The following is an 18,603-nucleotide window of genomic DNA, read 5'->3' as shown; positions in this document are numbered from 1 at the left end:
TCTCTCTTTTTTTTTTTTTTTATAAATTTATTTATCATCAAATAACATCAACAATTGAAAAAGGAACAAAAAACTAAGCAACAGACATTCCAAGACATAATAAAGGCAAACATTATCAAAACATTTAAACAAATAATATATAGTAGATAAATAATAAAAGAAATATAGAGATGATAAAATAATAAGTAAATAAATTAAATAAATAAATAGGTCTAATAAAAGAAATAAATTATAAAAAAAAAAGACCTTAAAAAAATGAAATTAAAGATATAGAACAAGTTAGAGTCCACCCGGTCTCAGGTCTCACACAGCTGGCGGAAGTGACGTAGCGTGTTGTTGATGCGCGGGGCTGCTGGGAGAGTTTTAGCCGGACGCCATTTTGCTCCTGGAGACGGAGGCAGAGCAGCGGAGGTAGCAGCGACTAAACAGCCGCACACACACACACAGGTACGTTGTCTCCTCGGCGGGTGAAAGGTGTCGGTGTCGGTGTTTTTTCCTCGCTGGACTGTGGATATTTGTCAGTCAGTGATGCTTAAAAAACTTACATCCGGGATACTTAAGTTGACACGGCCGCGGCGTTAGCATGAGAGCTAACCGTTAGCTGTTAGCTGCTAACCGTTAGCTGCTGATGCTAACCGTTAGTTAGCCGAGGGGAGAGGAGAGGAGCAGGAAGAAGGAGTCGGGGCTGCGTGTTGACCTCCTTTTCATGTGCTAGAGGAGCGGTCGGTGTTTAGAGGAGGAGAGGAGACAGGAGTGGAGAAGGTTTGGGACCGTGTAACAGCGGTAACAGCCTCCCGGGCGGCTGAGCTGTCACCGTGACCGACCCCTAATCTCTGCTTTCCGGGGACCAGAGAGGGCTGGAGAAGGAGAAGGAAGGAAGGGAGTGAGGGGAGCATCATCATAACACATCTCCCACTCCCACTCAGTTATATTCAGATATACAGTGGCATCATGCAGAAGTTTGGATACCCCTAGTCAAAATTTCATAATCATAACCAGAAATGTTTGTATCACCAGGAGCAGTAAAGGTCAGTTTACAGCACGAGGAGCTTGACGTGGTGTCAGGTGCAGACACAGAAGGTACAAAAAATAGTATAAGGTAGCGATAAATTAAAAAGAATAGATAAAATAGAATAAATTAAAAAGATTCTAGTGCAAAAAACACGCAGCTATACAGTTTAGGGTGTATATAAAAAGAATAGAATAAAGATAAAGATTTATACAGAATACAGAGAAGTTGTTGTGTAAATTGTTGTTGTAGTTGTGCAGAGTGACTGTGCACAGGTTGGGGGTTATTTAGGGGGCGACTGGGGCATTGTTTATTATTAGGCTGACTGCAGTGGGAAAGAAACTGGTCTTCTCTTCCCCACTGAGGTCCTGGGAGGGTCTGGAAGAGTTTGTGTCCAGGCTGAGGTAATGTGTGAAGAAGAGTGAAGCAAGTGGAGGATTAAATTATCTCTAAAAGGCATAAAGTTACAGATGACATATTCCCTTTTACATTTTAAACAATATATATTCTTTTTATGTTCATCTTTTACATTTTCAAAGTGACAGAAAAGGAAAAGGACCTGCAACAAAGGTTTGCCCTCTCCTCTTGGAAACTATCACCACACACCAAAAGTGTAAATAGTAAAAATCTTGTCTGATACCTTGGTCAAAGTTATCTGAGAGCTCAAGTCTCCTGGGTTTCTCATTCTGTCGCAGTGTGCTGCTTTGTTTCCCCTTTTCACTCTAAAACTGTGTAGAAAACTAAAATAATACACCAATATTGCTTAAAACATTGTAAAAGAGTGTTTCATGTTTACCTTAATGCCTTTTAGAGATCATTTCATCCTCCACTTGCTGAACTGTTCATATTAACAGAAACTTTGTCTAGGGGTGCCCAAACTTTTGCACACCGCTGTACATACCATGGTCTGAATGCACTTTCTGCTATTTTTTATTCCCTTTAGATTAATCAATTTGTAACTTATATATGCACAGTGCACCTGCATGCTGGCCTTTATATTGTTTTAATGTGATGTTTGTATGCTCCTATATGTTAACGAGCTGCTAATTTCCCACAGTTTTGAAGGTAAATAAACCTACAATGTCCTCAGTGTTTGGATAACAACCCTCTGTTTAATGCAGATTGACAACATAACCATTTTAAGTAGTGCTGCTGTCTTTGTCTGTTTGCCTGTCAAGTTGTTGAAGTTTGGATGTAGATTCAAACACTGCACCACCTCATCTCTCAGCTCGGCTTTACACTATGTTATTGTTGGTGCAGAGAGAGACAGTAGTGTCATATATTATCATTATTATCTCCAAATCCTTTATGTATCAGCGGTCTTTGTTGTCTTTATTCTCCTCGGTGGCTTCGAGCGCTTTCACAACAGCCGCTCACTGAAGGGGTGTGGCAGTGAGACGTTCAGGGCCCGGTCCTCTTGTAGGCCACGGTCAATGATTCACAACATGTTGTCTCAGTGTCCTCGGGGAGATAACATGGTTTTTTTGGGGGGAAGTATTTGTGAATAATAATAATAAGCTTGTTGGACAACGTGCCTGACAATCGGAGGCCACATACTTAACGCTGTATGTTTGGTTATATAAGACCCGGCTGCACACACTGGTATGTGCTTATCTCCAGAGCTTTTGCAGGAGATCTGTCGTCTTTACTTCACTGTACGTCTATCAGATGTAGAGCAGAAACCACGCACAGGTTCATATTGCACAAGTGTCACCTGTAGTTAGTTGCAATTGTGTGTAGATAGAAATTATATAGTTAATAAATTGGAAACAAACCGCTTTTCTAAGTCGTAACAGTCTGCAAAGTCACATATAAACGACACTATCTTCTATCTTCTATGTTATTAAACCCTACTAACTCAATCAGTTTATATTTTGGAGAAAATCCTGTCACACATCCTCCTCATTTAACGAGTGAATGCACCTCGATTGAAGACTGTGTGATTGCTGACTTTACCTCCGCTTCACCCTTCACTTTTTCAGACACGATGGCGAGTCCAGGGAAAGACAGCTTCAGGATGAAGAGCTACAAGAACAAAGCGCTGAATCCTCAAGAGATGCGCCGGAGAAGAGAGGAGGAAGGCATCCAGCTACGCAAACAGAAAAGAGAGGAGCAGGTAAACTCTTTCACCTCGGTTTTTCTATTTTAAAAACGACGCAATGATGAATAAATACAAGCAGAGGTGGTGGTGGTGGTGGACTGGACACAGGAGGAAACAGCCGGAGACTCAAAGTGAAGCTGCTATTTTGGTTGATGTTTATGCAGCAGGACAAAATGTTAATGGGCCGACGGAAGTGGACTATAGATCAGAGGGTGAGGGCACTGATTCGTACACTCTCTCCAAACCCATTCACTTTAGCTGCAAAAACATTGAAGCTATAGAAAGTTTCCTTGCCGCTTAAGTCCCAAAGTTCACGGCTTCTGCTTATATAACACTTTTGTAGAGCAGGTGCAACGAAGGACTGAACAGTAAAAGAGAAACGGCAAAGACACGTTATGAAACATTATGAGAATCCTAAGAGTTCAACAAAGATAAGAAGCTACAGAGTGTGGGCGCGTCTATCCTACATTATTTCAGTTTTGCATATCACTTCATAAATGTTTGCATCGTATCTGAAAGTTTGCTTCATTGATACCGAGTCTGCAGGTGTTTGTGGTTAAACTGCAGCAGCTTGATGTCATTTGCATGTAATTTAATCCTTGGTAAACACAGTGGAGAGCTCTGCATGATGATGATGATGACAGATGCTGACGCTGCTGCAGCACTCGTCCAATCAGAAGCTGTAGATTCTTGCTGCCTTCAGGTGCTGCAGGAATTTAATAAACAACAGAGGGAGAAACTGTTTATGAAGTAGTAATTATGCTGATATAACCTGTTCTACGAGCTGGAGGAGAGAGATTTTAAAATGAAAACCTGCGCCTCTGTGTGTGTGCTGCCGGATTCAGATTAATACCCAGCGCTCTGGCTGGACTCAAGTTGATCTAAATATCCTCCCACTGCTCATTTAACACCTTTTACACTTTATCTCAAATGTTCATGACTGGGACATTAGAGGGTTCAGACACCATGTGCAAGTAAAAATAGTGTATCAAAGCTGTTTTTATGTCAGTTAGACGTAGACTTAGAGATACTTTATTGATCCCAAAGGAAATTTAAGTATCCAGTAGCGCATATAATATATAATATAATATAATATAATATAATATTATATTATGATGCCAATACATTTTATTTTTATAGCAAATTCAAAAATACAAGTTGACCAAAGTTCTGTACAATAAACACTCAAGTAAAACATATAATAACAATAAAACGAAATCGGATACAGGTAATGTGTTTTTAATAAAGACTTAAAATGCTCAAGCATTTGTGCAGATAATATAATATAATATAATACAATATAAGGGTATGGTAGAGTAACATAAAAGCCGAGATAAGAAAGGTAAGAAAATAAATACACTATATACATCCATATAAAATTATGTACATCGATATGTCATGAGATAAAATACTAGAAATAGAATAAATGAAGAAGAAAACTGCACCAAATTAAATATGCGTAATATATAAACTGTGCAAAGAGTGTGTGGAGTGTGATTCATTATCTTGGCAAATCAGCAGCAGGTTAATCATGTGACCTCGTCTCTGTGCCCACAGCTGTACAAGAGGAGAAACGTGTGTGTGCCCTCTAGCGATGAATCCATGCTCGAGTGTCCGATCCAGGATCCAGACATCAGCTCCACAGTTCCTGTTGCAGGAGTACGTAGTTTTTTTTTTTTTTTTACCGTTTCTTTCCTTCTTCACCTAATGCATCGGTATCGACCACACTGATCTGAACTGAACTGGTGAGGAGTTTAATCTGTGTCTCTGTGTGTGTGGATCTGTTGTGCAGGACGCAGTGATAACTCCAGATATGATTCAGATGATCTTCTCTGAAGACCCAGACCAGCAGCTGATTGCTACACAGAAATTCAGGAAATTACTCTCCAAAGGTTTGTGTTGCATCATGGGAATCCTAATGTTTAAATGCAAACGATTTGAGACAAGAGTGGAAACATTAGAAAGTGCTACATCATAAGTGATCGGTTTGTTGTTTGACGATGATCTCTGCAGTTGTGGACAATGAAGAAGAAGCTGTTTCATGTCCTGAAGTCATTAAAAACAGATGCACAAAAGAAATCTTAAGTTTTAATGAACATTTAACTACATGAGCAGGTGGGATCTGTGGTTTTTATGACTTTATATGCGTTAGTTGTGGCGTCTTTTACATATTTATCCGTCTTTGAATCAGGCTACGTTCAGTAAGAGAAGATGTGTTGATGCTGATGTTGATGTTGATGTTGATGTTGGTGTTGATGTGTTCCTCTGCACAGAGCCCAACCCGCCCATCGACGAGGTCATCTCCACTCCCGGTGTCGTGAATCGTTTTGTGGATTTCCTGAAGAGGAGTGAAAACTGCACACTGCAGGTGAGAACTATATACAGACACACACACACTCAGGCTTACACTCACCAACCTGTGAGGTGGAAGCTGTGATGTGTGACATAGGTCGTGTTGAAACCAGCCTTGTTTAGTCTGGTTGAAGCGAACCGCGGGTTAGAGCGGTTTATTTCTGGTGTGAACTCCATCTGCACCAATAATAGGAAGCGAACCGTCTTACGCAGCATTCATTTATTTGTTCGCTCATGGAGACGCATGGACTCTATGAACAAGAGCTGCTGTTATGATGAGCCAACGTTGTGATTCTGAACTTATCATTGTACACCAAAGAAAAAAAAGTTGTGGTCAGCTCTCATTACTTCCTGTGGTCTTCTGTGATATAATCGTCTGATTGCAGAGTGTCTTAAGCTAAACGTTTGTGTTAATACATTATTTTTTTGCCACAGTCTTACCAGCCGTTCACATGTGCGGCGCATTAAAGTCTGCTGATACACAGTCTAGATCTGCACCAACATTAAAATAAGCCGGCGATGCTCCATGATGAGATTGCGAGGACGTTGCTGTCAACTTGCTTAAACTGTATGACCGATAACCGAACGACATTTGTGGCCACGTGACTTTTGTTTTACAATTTTTGGACCGTTTGAGTTCGGCCTTTGCGAACGCAAACCAGACCAATTGAAAATCTGCAACAATGTATCAGTAGTCATGTTTCCATCAGCCTGTTTAGATGCGCATCTAGAAGTATTGCATCGGAAAATTATGATGGAAACGTCGTAATTCGAACTAAAATGTCCAAAGTCTGTACTTTTTAATGGATACACACAGGATTTGAATTTCTTTTAATGCGCATTTCTCAGTGATTTGAAACACTTTTGGATGGAAACATGGTTATTGTTACCTTGATTCTAATCAGATAGCAGACCTTTAGGTGTGAACCCGCCCTTAGATGTGTGTTCAGTGTTTAATCTGATAGTGTGAACCTCCAGCTTCACCGTGGGTTGTGTTACTATCAGTTGGAGTTGCATTGAATTTACAGTGAATTTCACAATGACGTCTCTGCAAAATGATGCACAACAGATGTTTAACTGTGAGGATGACGACAGGATGATTGAACTATGGATCATCATGTCTTATTATGTGTAATTTACCCAGAAAAGCGAGGAGAGACGGATCGTGTTTTTAACTTTTGCCAGACTGTGGCCTGACGTGTGTGTGTGTGTGTGTGTGTGTGTGTGTGTGTGTGTTTCCAACAGTTCGAGGCGGCCTGGGCGCTCACCAACATTGCCTCTGGTACCTTCCTGCACACCAAGGTGGTGATTGAAACAGGAGCTGTTCCCATTTTCATTGAGCTGCTGAACTCTGAGTACGAGGACGTCCAGGAGCAGGTGAAAAAGAGATTTCTTCTATGTACAAATGATCAACATCAACCAGGCTGTAGAGTAGCTGTTTAATCGATCCATTACATTGATCCAAATTGAAACTATTGATACATGGGTACATTTTTTCATAAAGGTTAGGACTATATACAGGAAAATAAATCTGGACTCAAATGTGGGAAAAAAATACAATTCATTTTTGCAATGCAACACTATGTTTCTTGACAAATTTTACATAATTTGTCACAATATATGTTTTTAGAATAGGTCCTGCTCAGTATTGCCGAAATGCATTAACATTTTAATATAGAAATACAGCACAAAAAAAAACCTATTTCAATTATGGCTAATGTTTTCAGAAGAAAGTATATTTTTTACAAGTACCCTTAAATCCACTGTAGGTGGATAAATATCTAATATTTATAATTATTTTGTGGTTACACCATTTGACATTTTCAGGGGCATTGTTAGAAAAAGGTTCAAAATTCAAATTACATAAAAGCAACATAATTACGAAATGTACATTCGAACAAACCTGATGCATGCCAGTAAAACAATTTTTTAAAGATATCTCTGACTCGCATATCATCATTTATAAGATGCGCCTTTATTTTGAAATTCCTCTCTAAGCGATGATGAGTATCAGCTGCAATTTCAAAGATGTGAGTGTAGGTAATTACTAAGCTCTAAAAAATATTTACTTTGAGACTCTGAATAGGATTAATGTTCACACTAAAATCCTGCTTTAATGTAAACAAACAAATGAATAAGCTCAATAAATCAAAAGGTGTCACTTTATAGCAAACAGGTAGTAAACAGTTTCTTATTTAAATGTCTGGTTGGGATTAGAAATACGTGTCAAATGATGTTTTAGCTGCTTTTTAACACTTGATATGAATAGAACTTACTGTTTTACTCTGTAATACCGACAAACAACGAATAAATCGTCGCCCATTGTGTTGATATAATATCACATGGGGATGAAGCTCGTCGCTGTTTCTTGCTCAGTTTGTGAACGTTGGATCTGAGCTGTTGCAGCTTTGGTTGAACGTCGCCTACAGAGCAGAGCAGAGCTGAAACCTGAGTCCAGTGGAAACGAAAACAGAACCTGAGTCAGAACAAACACATGAAGCCGTGGGTCACTGGGTCGCTTCAGTGTGAAACGAGCTGATTCATACTGGGAATGAATCCGTAACAGCTGCACAGATGGATAATTGTATTACGGTTTTGTGTAGTTTTAGTCGTTAAAGTCACATGAGGTGTGTTGTGGTGTGTGTGTGTGTGTGTTGCAGGCGGTGTGGGCGCTGGGGAACATAGCCGGAGACAACGCAGAGTGCAGAGACTACGTGTTGAACTGTGGCATCCTGCCGTCTCTGCAGCAGTAAGTGTCCGACCTCAACGTGTCAAACGTCACAGAGTCGGTTCATTACAGCAGCTCCATCATCTCTCTGTGTGTGTCTGTGTGTGTGTATGTTGTGTGGTCACATCCAGGCTCCTCGCTAAATCCAACCGTCTCACAACGACCCGTAACGCCGTGTGGGCTCTGTCCAACCTGTGCCGAGGGAAGAACCCGCCTCCGGATTTTGCCAAGGTGAGTCCACCTGTCTGTCGCTGACCTCACTCACCTGTCGTCATGACGATGTGAAACTCATCAAATACACAAACCAACAACCCCAGCACACTCTGGTGGACAAGTTGTGACCTGCACATTCACCACGCTATGAGATTATAACAGAACGTTACGAGAGAGAGTTGTTTTAGAGGCAAATGCAGAGACTGCTTGATGAAAAACTGGCCCCAACAGGAACGTGCATCAGCGGTTTTGCATGAATTTACCTCTAAAACAACTCTGTCTGGTAATGTTCTGTTATTATCTCATAGCGTGGTGAATGTGCAGGTCACAACTTGTCCACCAGAGCGTTGTGGAGTTGTTGGATTGTGTATTTGATGAGTTTGATGAGGGAAACCAAGAAATCCCACTAGCCTCCGTAGTGTAGCTCTGAGCAGCTCACGGCTCTGCTCCGCCGTTCTAAAAATAGCTTGCACCGACAATTAAAGGTAACGAACCTACTGCTATGGGCCAATTTGCCAAAATGTTGAACTATCCCTTTAATTTTGATTTTGAAGAAAAATAATCACATGTGTTCAGCCAAATTTATTTACCTGTCTGGGACATCTGATGACCAAACCTCATGAAACACAAGAGTTCAATTTGAATCAATGTATTTTCAGATCTCAAAGTGTCTGAATTTAATGAGAAGATATCATAGACTGTTTTAAAGAAGATATACATTTTTTTATGTAAATAATTTATATAATTTATTTTTATTTAGCCTATTTTCTTTTCATTTGAAGTAGGCTATCATCAAATTACAATGTACAACAAGGCACATTTTGTGATACAAAGATTGAAAAAAATCTCAAAAATCCCATGAGCCTCCATAGCGTAGCTCTGAGCAGCTCGCGGCTCTGCTCTGCCGTTCTAAAAATAGCTTGCACCGACAATTAAAGGTAACGAACCTACTGCTATGACTATAGGGATTATGACAATGGGCCAATTTGCCAAAATGTTGAACTATCCCTTTAAACCGGTCTGTCACTCTTTACTCACTGTCCTCGTCTCTTCCTCTGTGTGTGTGTCAGGTGTCTCCTTGTCTCAGCGTGCTGTCCAGGCTGCTGTTCAGCAGTGATCCAGATGTGCTGGCCGACGCCTGCTGGGCTCTGTCCTACCTCTCCGACGGCCCCAACGAGAAGATCCAGACGGTCATCGACTCGGGCGTCTGTCGCAGACTGGTGGAGCTGCTCATGTAAGAACCCAACGCACCCAGTTTAGAGAGATCAGTTATTTATTCACTAGACTAGAAGGGAGAAGCGCTTTCCAGTTACAAAACAAACACAGAAAAATGGACGATTTAATATAACAAAATGAAAATTAAACTCTTTTATACTTTTAAATATTAGATTTCAATGCAAACTATTTATAAAGTTTTTGAAAAGCCGTACAAACTTACGACAAAAACATGTAATGGGCACCAAAACAAAAAGGCCATCGTTAGCAATACTATTTTAAATGATTTTAACACACACAAACATAAGAATAACATGGCTGATTTTAATGTAAAGCAATTAGCGGAGAAATAAAACAGTGAAAAAGTGAAATGGTAGCTGTCTTGAATATAAACTCAAAGCGTGTCATGCTAAACTATTATAACACAACACAAGCAAAATGTTCCCATGGATCTCGAGTGCTGATTTGACAGGTGAACTGTATTTAATGGGAATCTTCTGTTTACTCCAACGCACTTTGCATTTCATCTACATATCCACTGCCGTGCTGGAGATTCGTGTTAAACTGCATATTAGCACAAATCTACTGGGAGTAAACACAAGCAGCACTGTTTGTAAAGTCACATCCGTGTGTGAACGAACGCAGCCCATAACAGGAAATAAAAGCATCGAATAAAAAAAAAGAAGAAGTTATGAATGAATAATTTATCCATCATGAAATACTTCAGATGAAATGTAACAGCAGCGAGATGTAACAGTGTGATAGCCTGAGTGTCACGGAGAAGCTGAATGAAGAGGCTGTTAACTGATTTACTGATAGGAAAAGCAACATCAGCAGGAAAAACAAAATGATTTATGAGAGAACAAATCTATGTTTAGAAACTGGCTTCTCATATCGTTTTCATACTCCACTATTTATCCATTTATGAATTCATAAATGGTGCATTTAATGGGTGTTAAATAAAATAAATATATTTTTTAATCTGTTCTTTAAATTTGTAATATTCATTTTCAATTCCAGTTTTTAAATTATGAGCTAATTTGAAATTAAACAATCAATCACATTTTATTTATAATAGAACCTCCAATTCAATCAAGAGCAATTAAAGTGTTTTACAGTTTGATTCAAAAAGCAATAAAGAGGTAAAAGCAAAGGGACGTGGAGACTGATGCACATAAAAGATGAGGAATAAAAATAGAAATAATCAGTGAGATAACGATAAAAGGAATAAAAACAAACGCAGCAGTAATAAATGAAAGAGACAAGATAAGGAATAAAAGATGAGAACAATCAGTAAAAACAACAAATACAGATAAAAGTAATAAATAAGGTAACTCTAAACCACAGCCGCCACTTTTCACTACATCAAAGTCAGACTAAAAAGAGTTTACTTTTAAAAGTTTCCAGCTCCTCTCAGAAAATGGATGATAATAATTGATAATAATAAGAAAAAACTGTTTATTTTAAGACCTCACTCTGTAATGGACGAGTCCTGTTCAGACTCTCAAACCAAATATTTTTAGATCTTGATAATTAGCTACACACATGTCTCTGGAAAATGAAACATGAAACTACAGAAGACATCATCATAGCTCAGACATGCCAGGATATTTTCAAAATAAAGGCGTGTGTATCATTGTCTGATGGATGTTTTCCTTTTGGATTGATGCTATTTACTTATTGATGATATAATCGATGTAGATTGGTGTATTGTTGAAACCTCGGTGGAAAGAAATTGAATTGTTTCTCAGTGTTTTAATGTGAAACTGTGTGTGTGTTGTGGTCTTTCAGGCACAGTGACTACAAGGTGGTCTCTCCTGCTTTACGTGCGGTGGGAAACATCGTGACGGGAGACGACATCCAGACTCAGGTACTGACTCTCCTCCTTCATCCCCTTAATTCATTTACTATCACAGTGTTGTTAACCCTCTGGGGTCTATTGCTGCGTTCAAGACAACTCGGAAGTCGGAAAAAAACGAGCTCCGAGTTGTAAAAAATGAATTGAACGGCGTCGAACTCGGAAATTACAGGTCGGGAACTCGGGTATCATATCAGAGCTCCGACTTTCCGACTTGACGTCACGACAACATCAAAACATGGCAGCCCTCGTCTTAAACGGTTAGAATTTAGACATTTTAAGTTATTTGCTGAGGTTTGAATGCATATTTTTGTGTAGTTATTGCAGTAGCCTATATGAAATACGTTTATATTAAGCTGTGATTGTTGTATGGTGTGAAATTGCGGCCCTCGTATGTGACGGAAATAACGTTTAACTGTTATCAAGGCTATAACATTATATGTGCACTCATCTACGGCGTCTCCTCTCCTCCAAAATAAACATCATTTACTGCTGCATTTATTTTCCGTATTCAGCTATAGCCACAATATGCCAAACTTCCTTCAGGTATCCATGTTTTTTTTTCTCCCGAGTTCCTGCAGCGTGAACGCAATGATGTCGGAAGTCGGAAATTTCCGAGTTGGGAATCCCGACCTCCGAGTTGTTATGAACGCAGCATATGATCACATGACGTCTTCAAAGCGCCATAAAAACTTCCACTTCAGTTGAAAGTGCGGTTTTGAAACTCTCTTCCAGTTTTTATTTGATAGACCATGTAAAACCAGAGATACAATCATTTTAATTTGATAGTATATGCCTGTAGAAGGTCACAGACCGAAAGCTTGCAAATAAATTGAGATATGCACAGAGTTGAGTGTGCGATTGCTGATTTTGTTTGTCGAATTTCATAGTATAAAAAGTATTTATTTCTGTGTATTTTTGGGCCCAGGGTGTTAATAAAGCAGGAAATAATTAGCCGATCATATTGATTAAGTTGTGCTGGAAAAAAAAGATGGTCTGGGAAACAATAGGTGTGTGTTTGGGTAAAATGATCGTTTTTGTTTCATTCTATAAATGACTGATAACAGTTTCTCCCAAAAATTACAACTGGTCAAAATAACAAAAAGAGATGCAGTGTTTTCAGACCTCAAATAATGCAACAAGTTGATATTCATTTTTAAACAGACCACTAATGTTTTAATTTAGGAATCGTTCAGAATAATATCGATGGAAATTTCAGTTTTAATCCTGCAGCAGCAGTGATTGTTTACTGATTATTTACTGATGCATATATTATAGTTTTAAGATTTTCTATTAAAATAAAGTCAATAATGACATTTTTGTATTCTCTTTTTATTTGGAAAAGTATCGAAAAACATGTTGGTACTGATACCGTCCGGTACCAAAATGTTGGTATCGTAATAGCATAATGTGACCATGTAGATACTTTACTATACACTCATACTGTCTGTAGTTCTGCTTGAATTTCCTCTCAAAATGCAGCAGATTGATGCCTTCAAATATGAAATATTAAAAATTTTCTTCCAGGGGAGCATGCCCCCGACCCCCCTAGAACAGTCGTATCCTTCTCACCTTTTTGACCCATGACCCATTTTCATGTCTGTACTAAGCATGGGCATGTTAAACATTTTTAAAGGCAAAATCAAAAGTATTTAAAAACAAAATAGACTCAGAACGTCGAGTGTCTGATGTTTCCGTCGCCCTCTGCTGTCTGTGTCCCGTCACCTCAGGTAATCTTGAACTGCTCGGCGCTGCCATGTTTACTGCACCTCCTCAGCAGCCCCAAGGAGTCCATCAAGAAGGAGGCGTGCTGGACCGTGTCCAACATCACGGCAGGAAACAGAGCTCAGATCCAGGTAACGGCCGCCTTCACCCGTCCCTCAGTGTTTCCTGTGTGAAGGAGAGACGCCGTCCCACGCAGCTGATTAACTGTGTGTGTTTTTTTCTACCAGAACGTGATCGACGCCAACATCTTCCCGGTCCTGATCGAGATCCTGCAGAAGGCCGAGTTCCGCACGAGGAAGGAGGCGGCGTGGGCGATTACCAACGCCACCTCAGGGGGAACACCGGCACAGATCAGGTGTGTTTATCATCACAGAGAGAGAGAGCAGGGTATCCGCGGGGTCTTGAATAGTATTAAAGGGTGATTGAATGAATTTTGGGAAAATTAAGACCCTTAACAAGTATTAAAAAGTATTTTCATGACTTTATAAAGTCTTAAATTTTGACGGTATTTTTTTCTGAATTAGCTGTCCAAGAGTTTGAGTCCTAAAGACATTGTAAAAGTGTGTGAATTTATTCATTTTATTAAAAAACAAAGATGAACCTGTACATAAAAAAGAAAAGAAGATTGTTGTTTTTGTTTTTTGAGAGTTGAGCAATGTTTTTTTTTTGTTTTTTTTTAATAAACTTTGCCTTTGATTTTTTATCCTATAGCCTATTTTGAATTCTGTTGTATCATAGTGGTCTATAGTCTTTATCACAAACTAAAACTGTTAAGTCAAAAGTGTCACTGATGTATGGTTACAGCTTGACGTGGCGGTGAGGTATTGAAAAATATTGAAAAGGTCTTGAAAAAGTCTTAAAAAGGTATTAAAATTAACTTCAAGATTCCTGTGTGTATACCCTGGAGAGGGAATCCAGATTTTGAGTTTACGTTAATCAGTTTATTGAAAATGAGAGAACTTGAGCGTCTTTATTCAGACTCTTCTCCCCGTGTGTGTGTGTGTGTGTGAACAGGTATCTGGTTTCTCTGAACGCCATCAAACCCATGTGTGACCTGCTGACGGTGATGGACTCGAAGATCGTGCAGGTTTCTCTGAACGGCCTGGAGAACATCCTCAGACTGGGAGAGCAGGAGGCCAAACAGAACGGGACCGGCATCAACCCGTACTGCGCTCTGATCGAGGAGGCCTACGGTACGGCTAGCTATGACATCACAGCTACGACGTCACAGCTACGACATCACAGCACCTCCACTGACTCACTGACAGATGTTTATTGAGTCAGTTGCTAAGACAGATGCTGCACAGTTACATTTTCTTTTATAATCTGATAAAAAATTGTTTGTTGGCTTCAAGCATCTTATGATCATTTGATAGAAACTAAGATAGATACTTAGATACTTGATTGATCCTGAGGGAAATTTGGGAACTTTATCGAGAGTCAAAATCGGAGCATTAACCATTCGTGTTTTATTAACTCACATTGACCTTTATGTTGCTACGTAAAGCCCTTTGAGACAAACTGTTTGTAAAAATGGGCTATACAAATAAAATTGCCTTTCCTTGCCTTTTGGACCAGGCTAGTCCATCAGTTCAAGTTAACATTTGCATCAAGTATGAAGGAATGTGAGGTGAATTAACTAATAAGATATATATTTATTCACCTCAACAATGGGAAAATTGTCAGTTTTGCAGCAGCAGCAGCAAGCATTATTGAAGAAAAAAAAGAGTTTTGTTCAGTGTAATAAAAAGTGGTGACATTATGTGCAGATGTTATATTGGTGAAAACAGAGGGACACATCAGTTAACACCGCTATCACACACATTGTTAAAGGGATAGTTCAACATTTTGGCAAATTGGCCCATTGCCATAATCCCTATAGTCATAGCAGTAGGTGTGTTACCATTAATTGTCGGTGCAAGCTGTTTTTAGAACGGCGGAGCAGAGCCCCGAGCTGCTCAGAGCTACGCTACGGAGGCTCATGAGATTTCTTGGTTTCCCTCATCAAACTCATCAAATACACAATCCAACAACTTCAAAACGCTCTGGTGGACAAGTTGTGAGCTGCACATTCACCACGCTATGAGATAATAACAGAACGTTACCAGACAGAGTTGTTTAGTTGTTTCCAAAATGTTGAACTACCCCATTTTAATAAAACAGTAAAAAAAAACAATGTTATTAATGAAATAACAGATCCAGACAAGAACAATATTAAACCTCCTCTTTTCTCCTCTTTTTTTCCGTCTCCTCCTTCAGGCCTGGACAAGATCGAGTTCCTCCAGAGCCACGAGAACCAGGAGATCTACCAGAAGGCCTTCGACCTGATCGAACACTACTTCGGCGTGGAGGAGGAGGACGCCAGTCTGGCCCCGCAGGTCGACCAGAGCCAAGGCCAGTTCGTCTTCCAGCAGCAGGAGGGGCCCATGGAGGGATTCCAGCTTTAACGCCACCTCACCTCCACCACCGCCCCCCTTCATCATCATCATCATTATCATCATCATCATCATCATCATCTTCTTTCTTCTTTCTTCTTGGTCTGCGAACTCTTCTGGGACCAGCTCCCTCCTCCTCCTCCTCCTCCTCCTCCTCCCCACACCTCCACCTCTAATATGCCTTCACAACAACAACAACACACGCTCTGGCTGGAGAGACAGAGAGAGGCCTGTAACTATGGAGACGGACGGACAGATGGACAGACAGTGAGAGCTGATTCCCCTGAGCGCAGGCTCGGCTCGGCCCGACCGGTTTTCTCTCCCTCTGACGCCACGAAAAAAAAAGCAAAAAAGCCGAGTCATGTTAGAAAGAAGAGTTCTCCGTTCCCCCTCGGTTGTGATGTTGATGTTCCTTTGACTTCCTGTCCTGATGGAGTGCAGTGCAGAGTATTTATGTTACAATTAGAAACAAATCAGCATCCACATCCCTTTTTGAATGTGAATCTACCTCTTCAGTCTAAAGAAAGAGTGAGAGGGAGAGAGGGAGGGAGAGGGTGGATGGACGGAGGAAGGGAGAAAAAGAAAAGAAAAGCCCTGAATGAACAGATAAAGCATCGGACTGATTGTTTTTCTTTTATTTCTAAGGCTAAAATCGAATCCTGAATAAACTCGTGGGTGTTGAGGTTTGGGCTGCAGAGGCTCAGCTCTGTATCCCATGATGCAGCTGGTTAGACAAGATGTTTTTCTTCTGTTTTCCAGCCTCGTGTCATGATTAATCCTAAATTATTCTCTCTGCCTGCATCACTTTGTTCGTGTGGTGGACCGGTCGACTCGGGAGGGTTTTTTTGTATATTATATATACATGTGAGAGTGTAACCAGAGTATTTAAAGTGGCTGCCAGAGGAGGGAGGTGTGATATGCAAATTATGTTTCCTAGCTGATGCAGTTGTCGTGTTTACATCACGATGAGGACATTCATCTCCTCCCTTTACTCTCTGATGTTTTTTTTTTCTTTTTTTTTTAATTTCCCATGTTCTCATGTCGTGGTCGACGTCTTAGGATGGAAACACACTGTGTTTTGGTTTGGTCCTACTTTTTGACTCCCCTCTGAACAGCGGTTGGACAGTTTTTCGATGCGTGCACGCTTGGATACGGGCGACGTCGGCCGGCGGAGAAGTGAACATGAAATGAATCTAATATTTATGTGAAATGGAAAATATTTGTAATGCAGAAATTACATCAAGCACATTGAATTGTGTATAGTTTTCTAATATTTCTGGTTTGTATGATTGTATATCATTTTTTTTTTTTTTTTTTTTAGGTTTTGGTAGTGTTTTCGTTTTCTCCTGTTTGGGAGTTGATTTGCTGTGTTGTTGTGGCTCTCAGTAGAAGTGTGTGTGTGTGTTTGTGTGTTGTGGCTCCTGGTCCAGACTGGATCAGGTCCGACACAGACCTGGATCACACACTTCCATTGTGTAACAAGAATTAATAAACTGATCTGTTGGCTACAAGGCGAACACACTGCATCACAGTGTCCTGACTCACAGTTTCCTCCTGTTATCAAAATAAATGTTTTAAACAACTGTAAAGTGATAAAACTATAAAATACAACAGAGAAGATCTTCTACTCCAACTATAGCTACAGTTGCATAGATAGTGTATAGTATGTATATTGCTTTTGTAATGATAAACAGACACAATCACAATGGTGGTAGAAGCTCTTAAAGTGACAATAACAGGCGCCTGTTTCAAGAAACCACATTTAATATCAGTCTATTTACCAAACCTTCACAAGAATATCAGTCTATAAGTTAGGGCTGGGACGATATGCTTTTCTTCCGATTCGATTCTTCTACGATTTTTTGGATGGCGATTCGATTTAAATTGCGATTCTACGATATTGCCGATTCTCTCGATTTTTAGTCTGCATTTTTAACATTCATCTGCACACAAATACTGTAGGAGCCTATAAATTAACATACTCCATTATAAAGTGAACTTAAACCCTTTTCAAAACCTGTACTCTCTGTATGTAAAAAAGGCTAACAAATGCACATTGCACAATATTTAAAAAAAAAAAAAAAAAAAAGAAAAAAAAAATCGATTTTTGAAAAAAAAAATCGATTTAAAAATCGTCCAAAAAAGATATCGCGATATATATGTGAATCGATTTTTTCTCCCACCCCTCCTATAAGTCTGAAAATTGTCAGACCTTCATTCACATAATGTTGATGCTGAAATCAATAACATTTATTCCCCCAATCAATTGATACTTAATAAATCAATCACAATGGCTGAATGTGAGAAAACTAATGACATAAGTAGGCTATTCATTCATTTATTCATTCATACTTATACTGAGCCATACTGATATTATTTACTGAATGTCTCTGCCTAAAAAACCTGTTGTCCGTTCATTACTATGAGAGCTAAGGCTACTACTATCACAAACAGCCTCCTGAGTGTGATTCCACTTGCCATTACTAACTGATTTCAGTCATTATTGAAAGTGTACTGCATTTAATTTATTATTATTTATCTGTCTGCTACAATATCAAGTTATAAACGGTTTTATTTATTTATTTATTTTTGTGATTTATGAGTTACAAACTCTTATTTTGAATGCCACACCGACGAGCCCCTGCAGTCTTGACCAGTGCGCCCCGTTTGGCCGTTTCTAGGCAACGGTCAGTCAGTCTGCTGGCGGTGGGACTCTGGTAAGTTGACTGAGAACGGAGCTCCTTTAATTAATATGTTATATTATTGATTTTTGATGGTTAAAGTGCAGTTTATTTATGACACATGTGAAGATATGCTCCAGACAACAATTGCTGATGTTAAGTGTGATACACGAAGAATAAATTGCTGTGTATAATAAGAGCTGTTAGCTAACTTTTAACGTTAGCTTGTGGCTAATGTGGCTAGTAGGCTAACTGTGAATCTCATGGATTTTTATTTTGTTCCAGT

General features: G+C 39.6%; 1 protein-coding gene across 2 annotated transcripts; it reads left to right on the top strand.

The window, feature by feature from the left end:
• Positions 1 to 374: 374 nt before the first annotated feature.
• Positions 375 to 17,127, top strand: kpna5 (karyopherin alpha 5 (importin alpha 6)). 2 transcript variants are annotated; one of them, XM_083989831.1, is made up of 14 exons: positions 375 to 446; positions 2,989 to 3,125; positions 4,668 to 4,769; positions 4,903 to 5,002; positions 5,384 to 5,478; positions 6,708 to 6,839; positions 8,123 to 8,211; positions 8,322 to 8,421; positions 9,474 to 9,637; positions 11,410 to 11,488; positions 13,207 to 13,332; positions 13,429 to 13,556; positions 14,216 to 14,394; positions 15,461 to 17,127. In XM_083989831.1, exons 2-14 carry the CDS (start codon positions 2,997 to 2,999, stop codon positions 15,646 to 15,648), a joined length of 1,611 nt encoding a protein of 536 aa, XP_083845957.1. In that variant the 5' UTR covers positions 375 to 446; positions 2,989 to 2,996; the 3' UTR covers positions 15,649 to 17,127. The 2 variants fall into 2 exon arrangements, with proteins under 2 accessions (XP_083845957.1, XP_083845956.1); XM_083989830.1 differs by having other exon boundaries at positions 381 to 447; positions 2,992 to 3,125.
• Positions 17,128 to 18,603: the final 1,476 nt, after the last annotated feature.

This window comes from Trachurus trachurus, assembly GCF_905171665.1.
Source record: "Trachurus trachurus genome assembly, chromosome: 16".
Taxonomy (NCBI): domain Eukaryota; kingdom Metazoa; phylum Chordata; class Actinopteri; order Carangiformes; family Carangidae; genus Trachurus; species Trachurus trachurus.
This window is presented reverse-complemented; position numbering and strand designations above follow the sequence as displayed.

What these genes read in the sequence shown, in the direction of transcription:
- kpna5 (XM_083989831.1), top strand. Translation starts at nt 2,997, where the DNA reads ATGGCGAGTCCAGGGAAAGACAGCTTCAGGATGAAGAGCTACAAGAAC. An exon ending in AACAGAAAAGAGAGGAGCAG is followed by an intron (nt 3,126 to 4,667) that starts GTAAACTCTTTC and finishes CTGTGCCCACAG; the next exon opens with CTGTACAAGAGGAGAAACGT. An exon ending in ACGAGGACGTCCAGGAGCAG is followed by an intron (nt 6,840 to 8,122) that starts GTGAAAAAGAGA and finishes TGTGTGTTGCAG; the next exon opens with GCGGTGTGGGCGCTGGGGAA.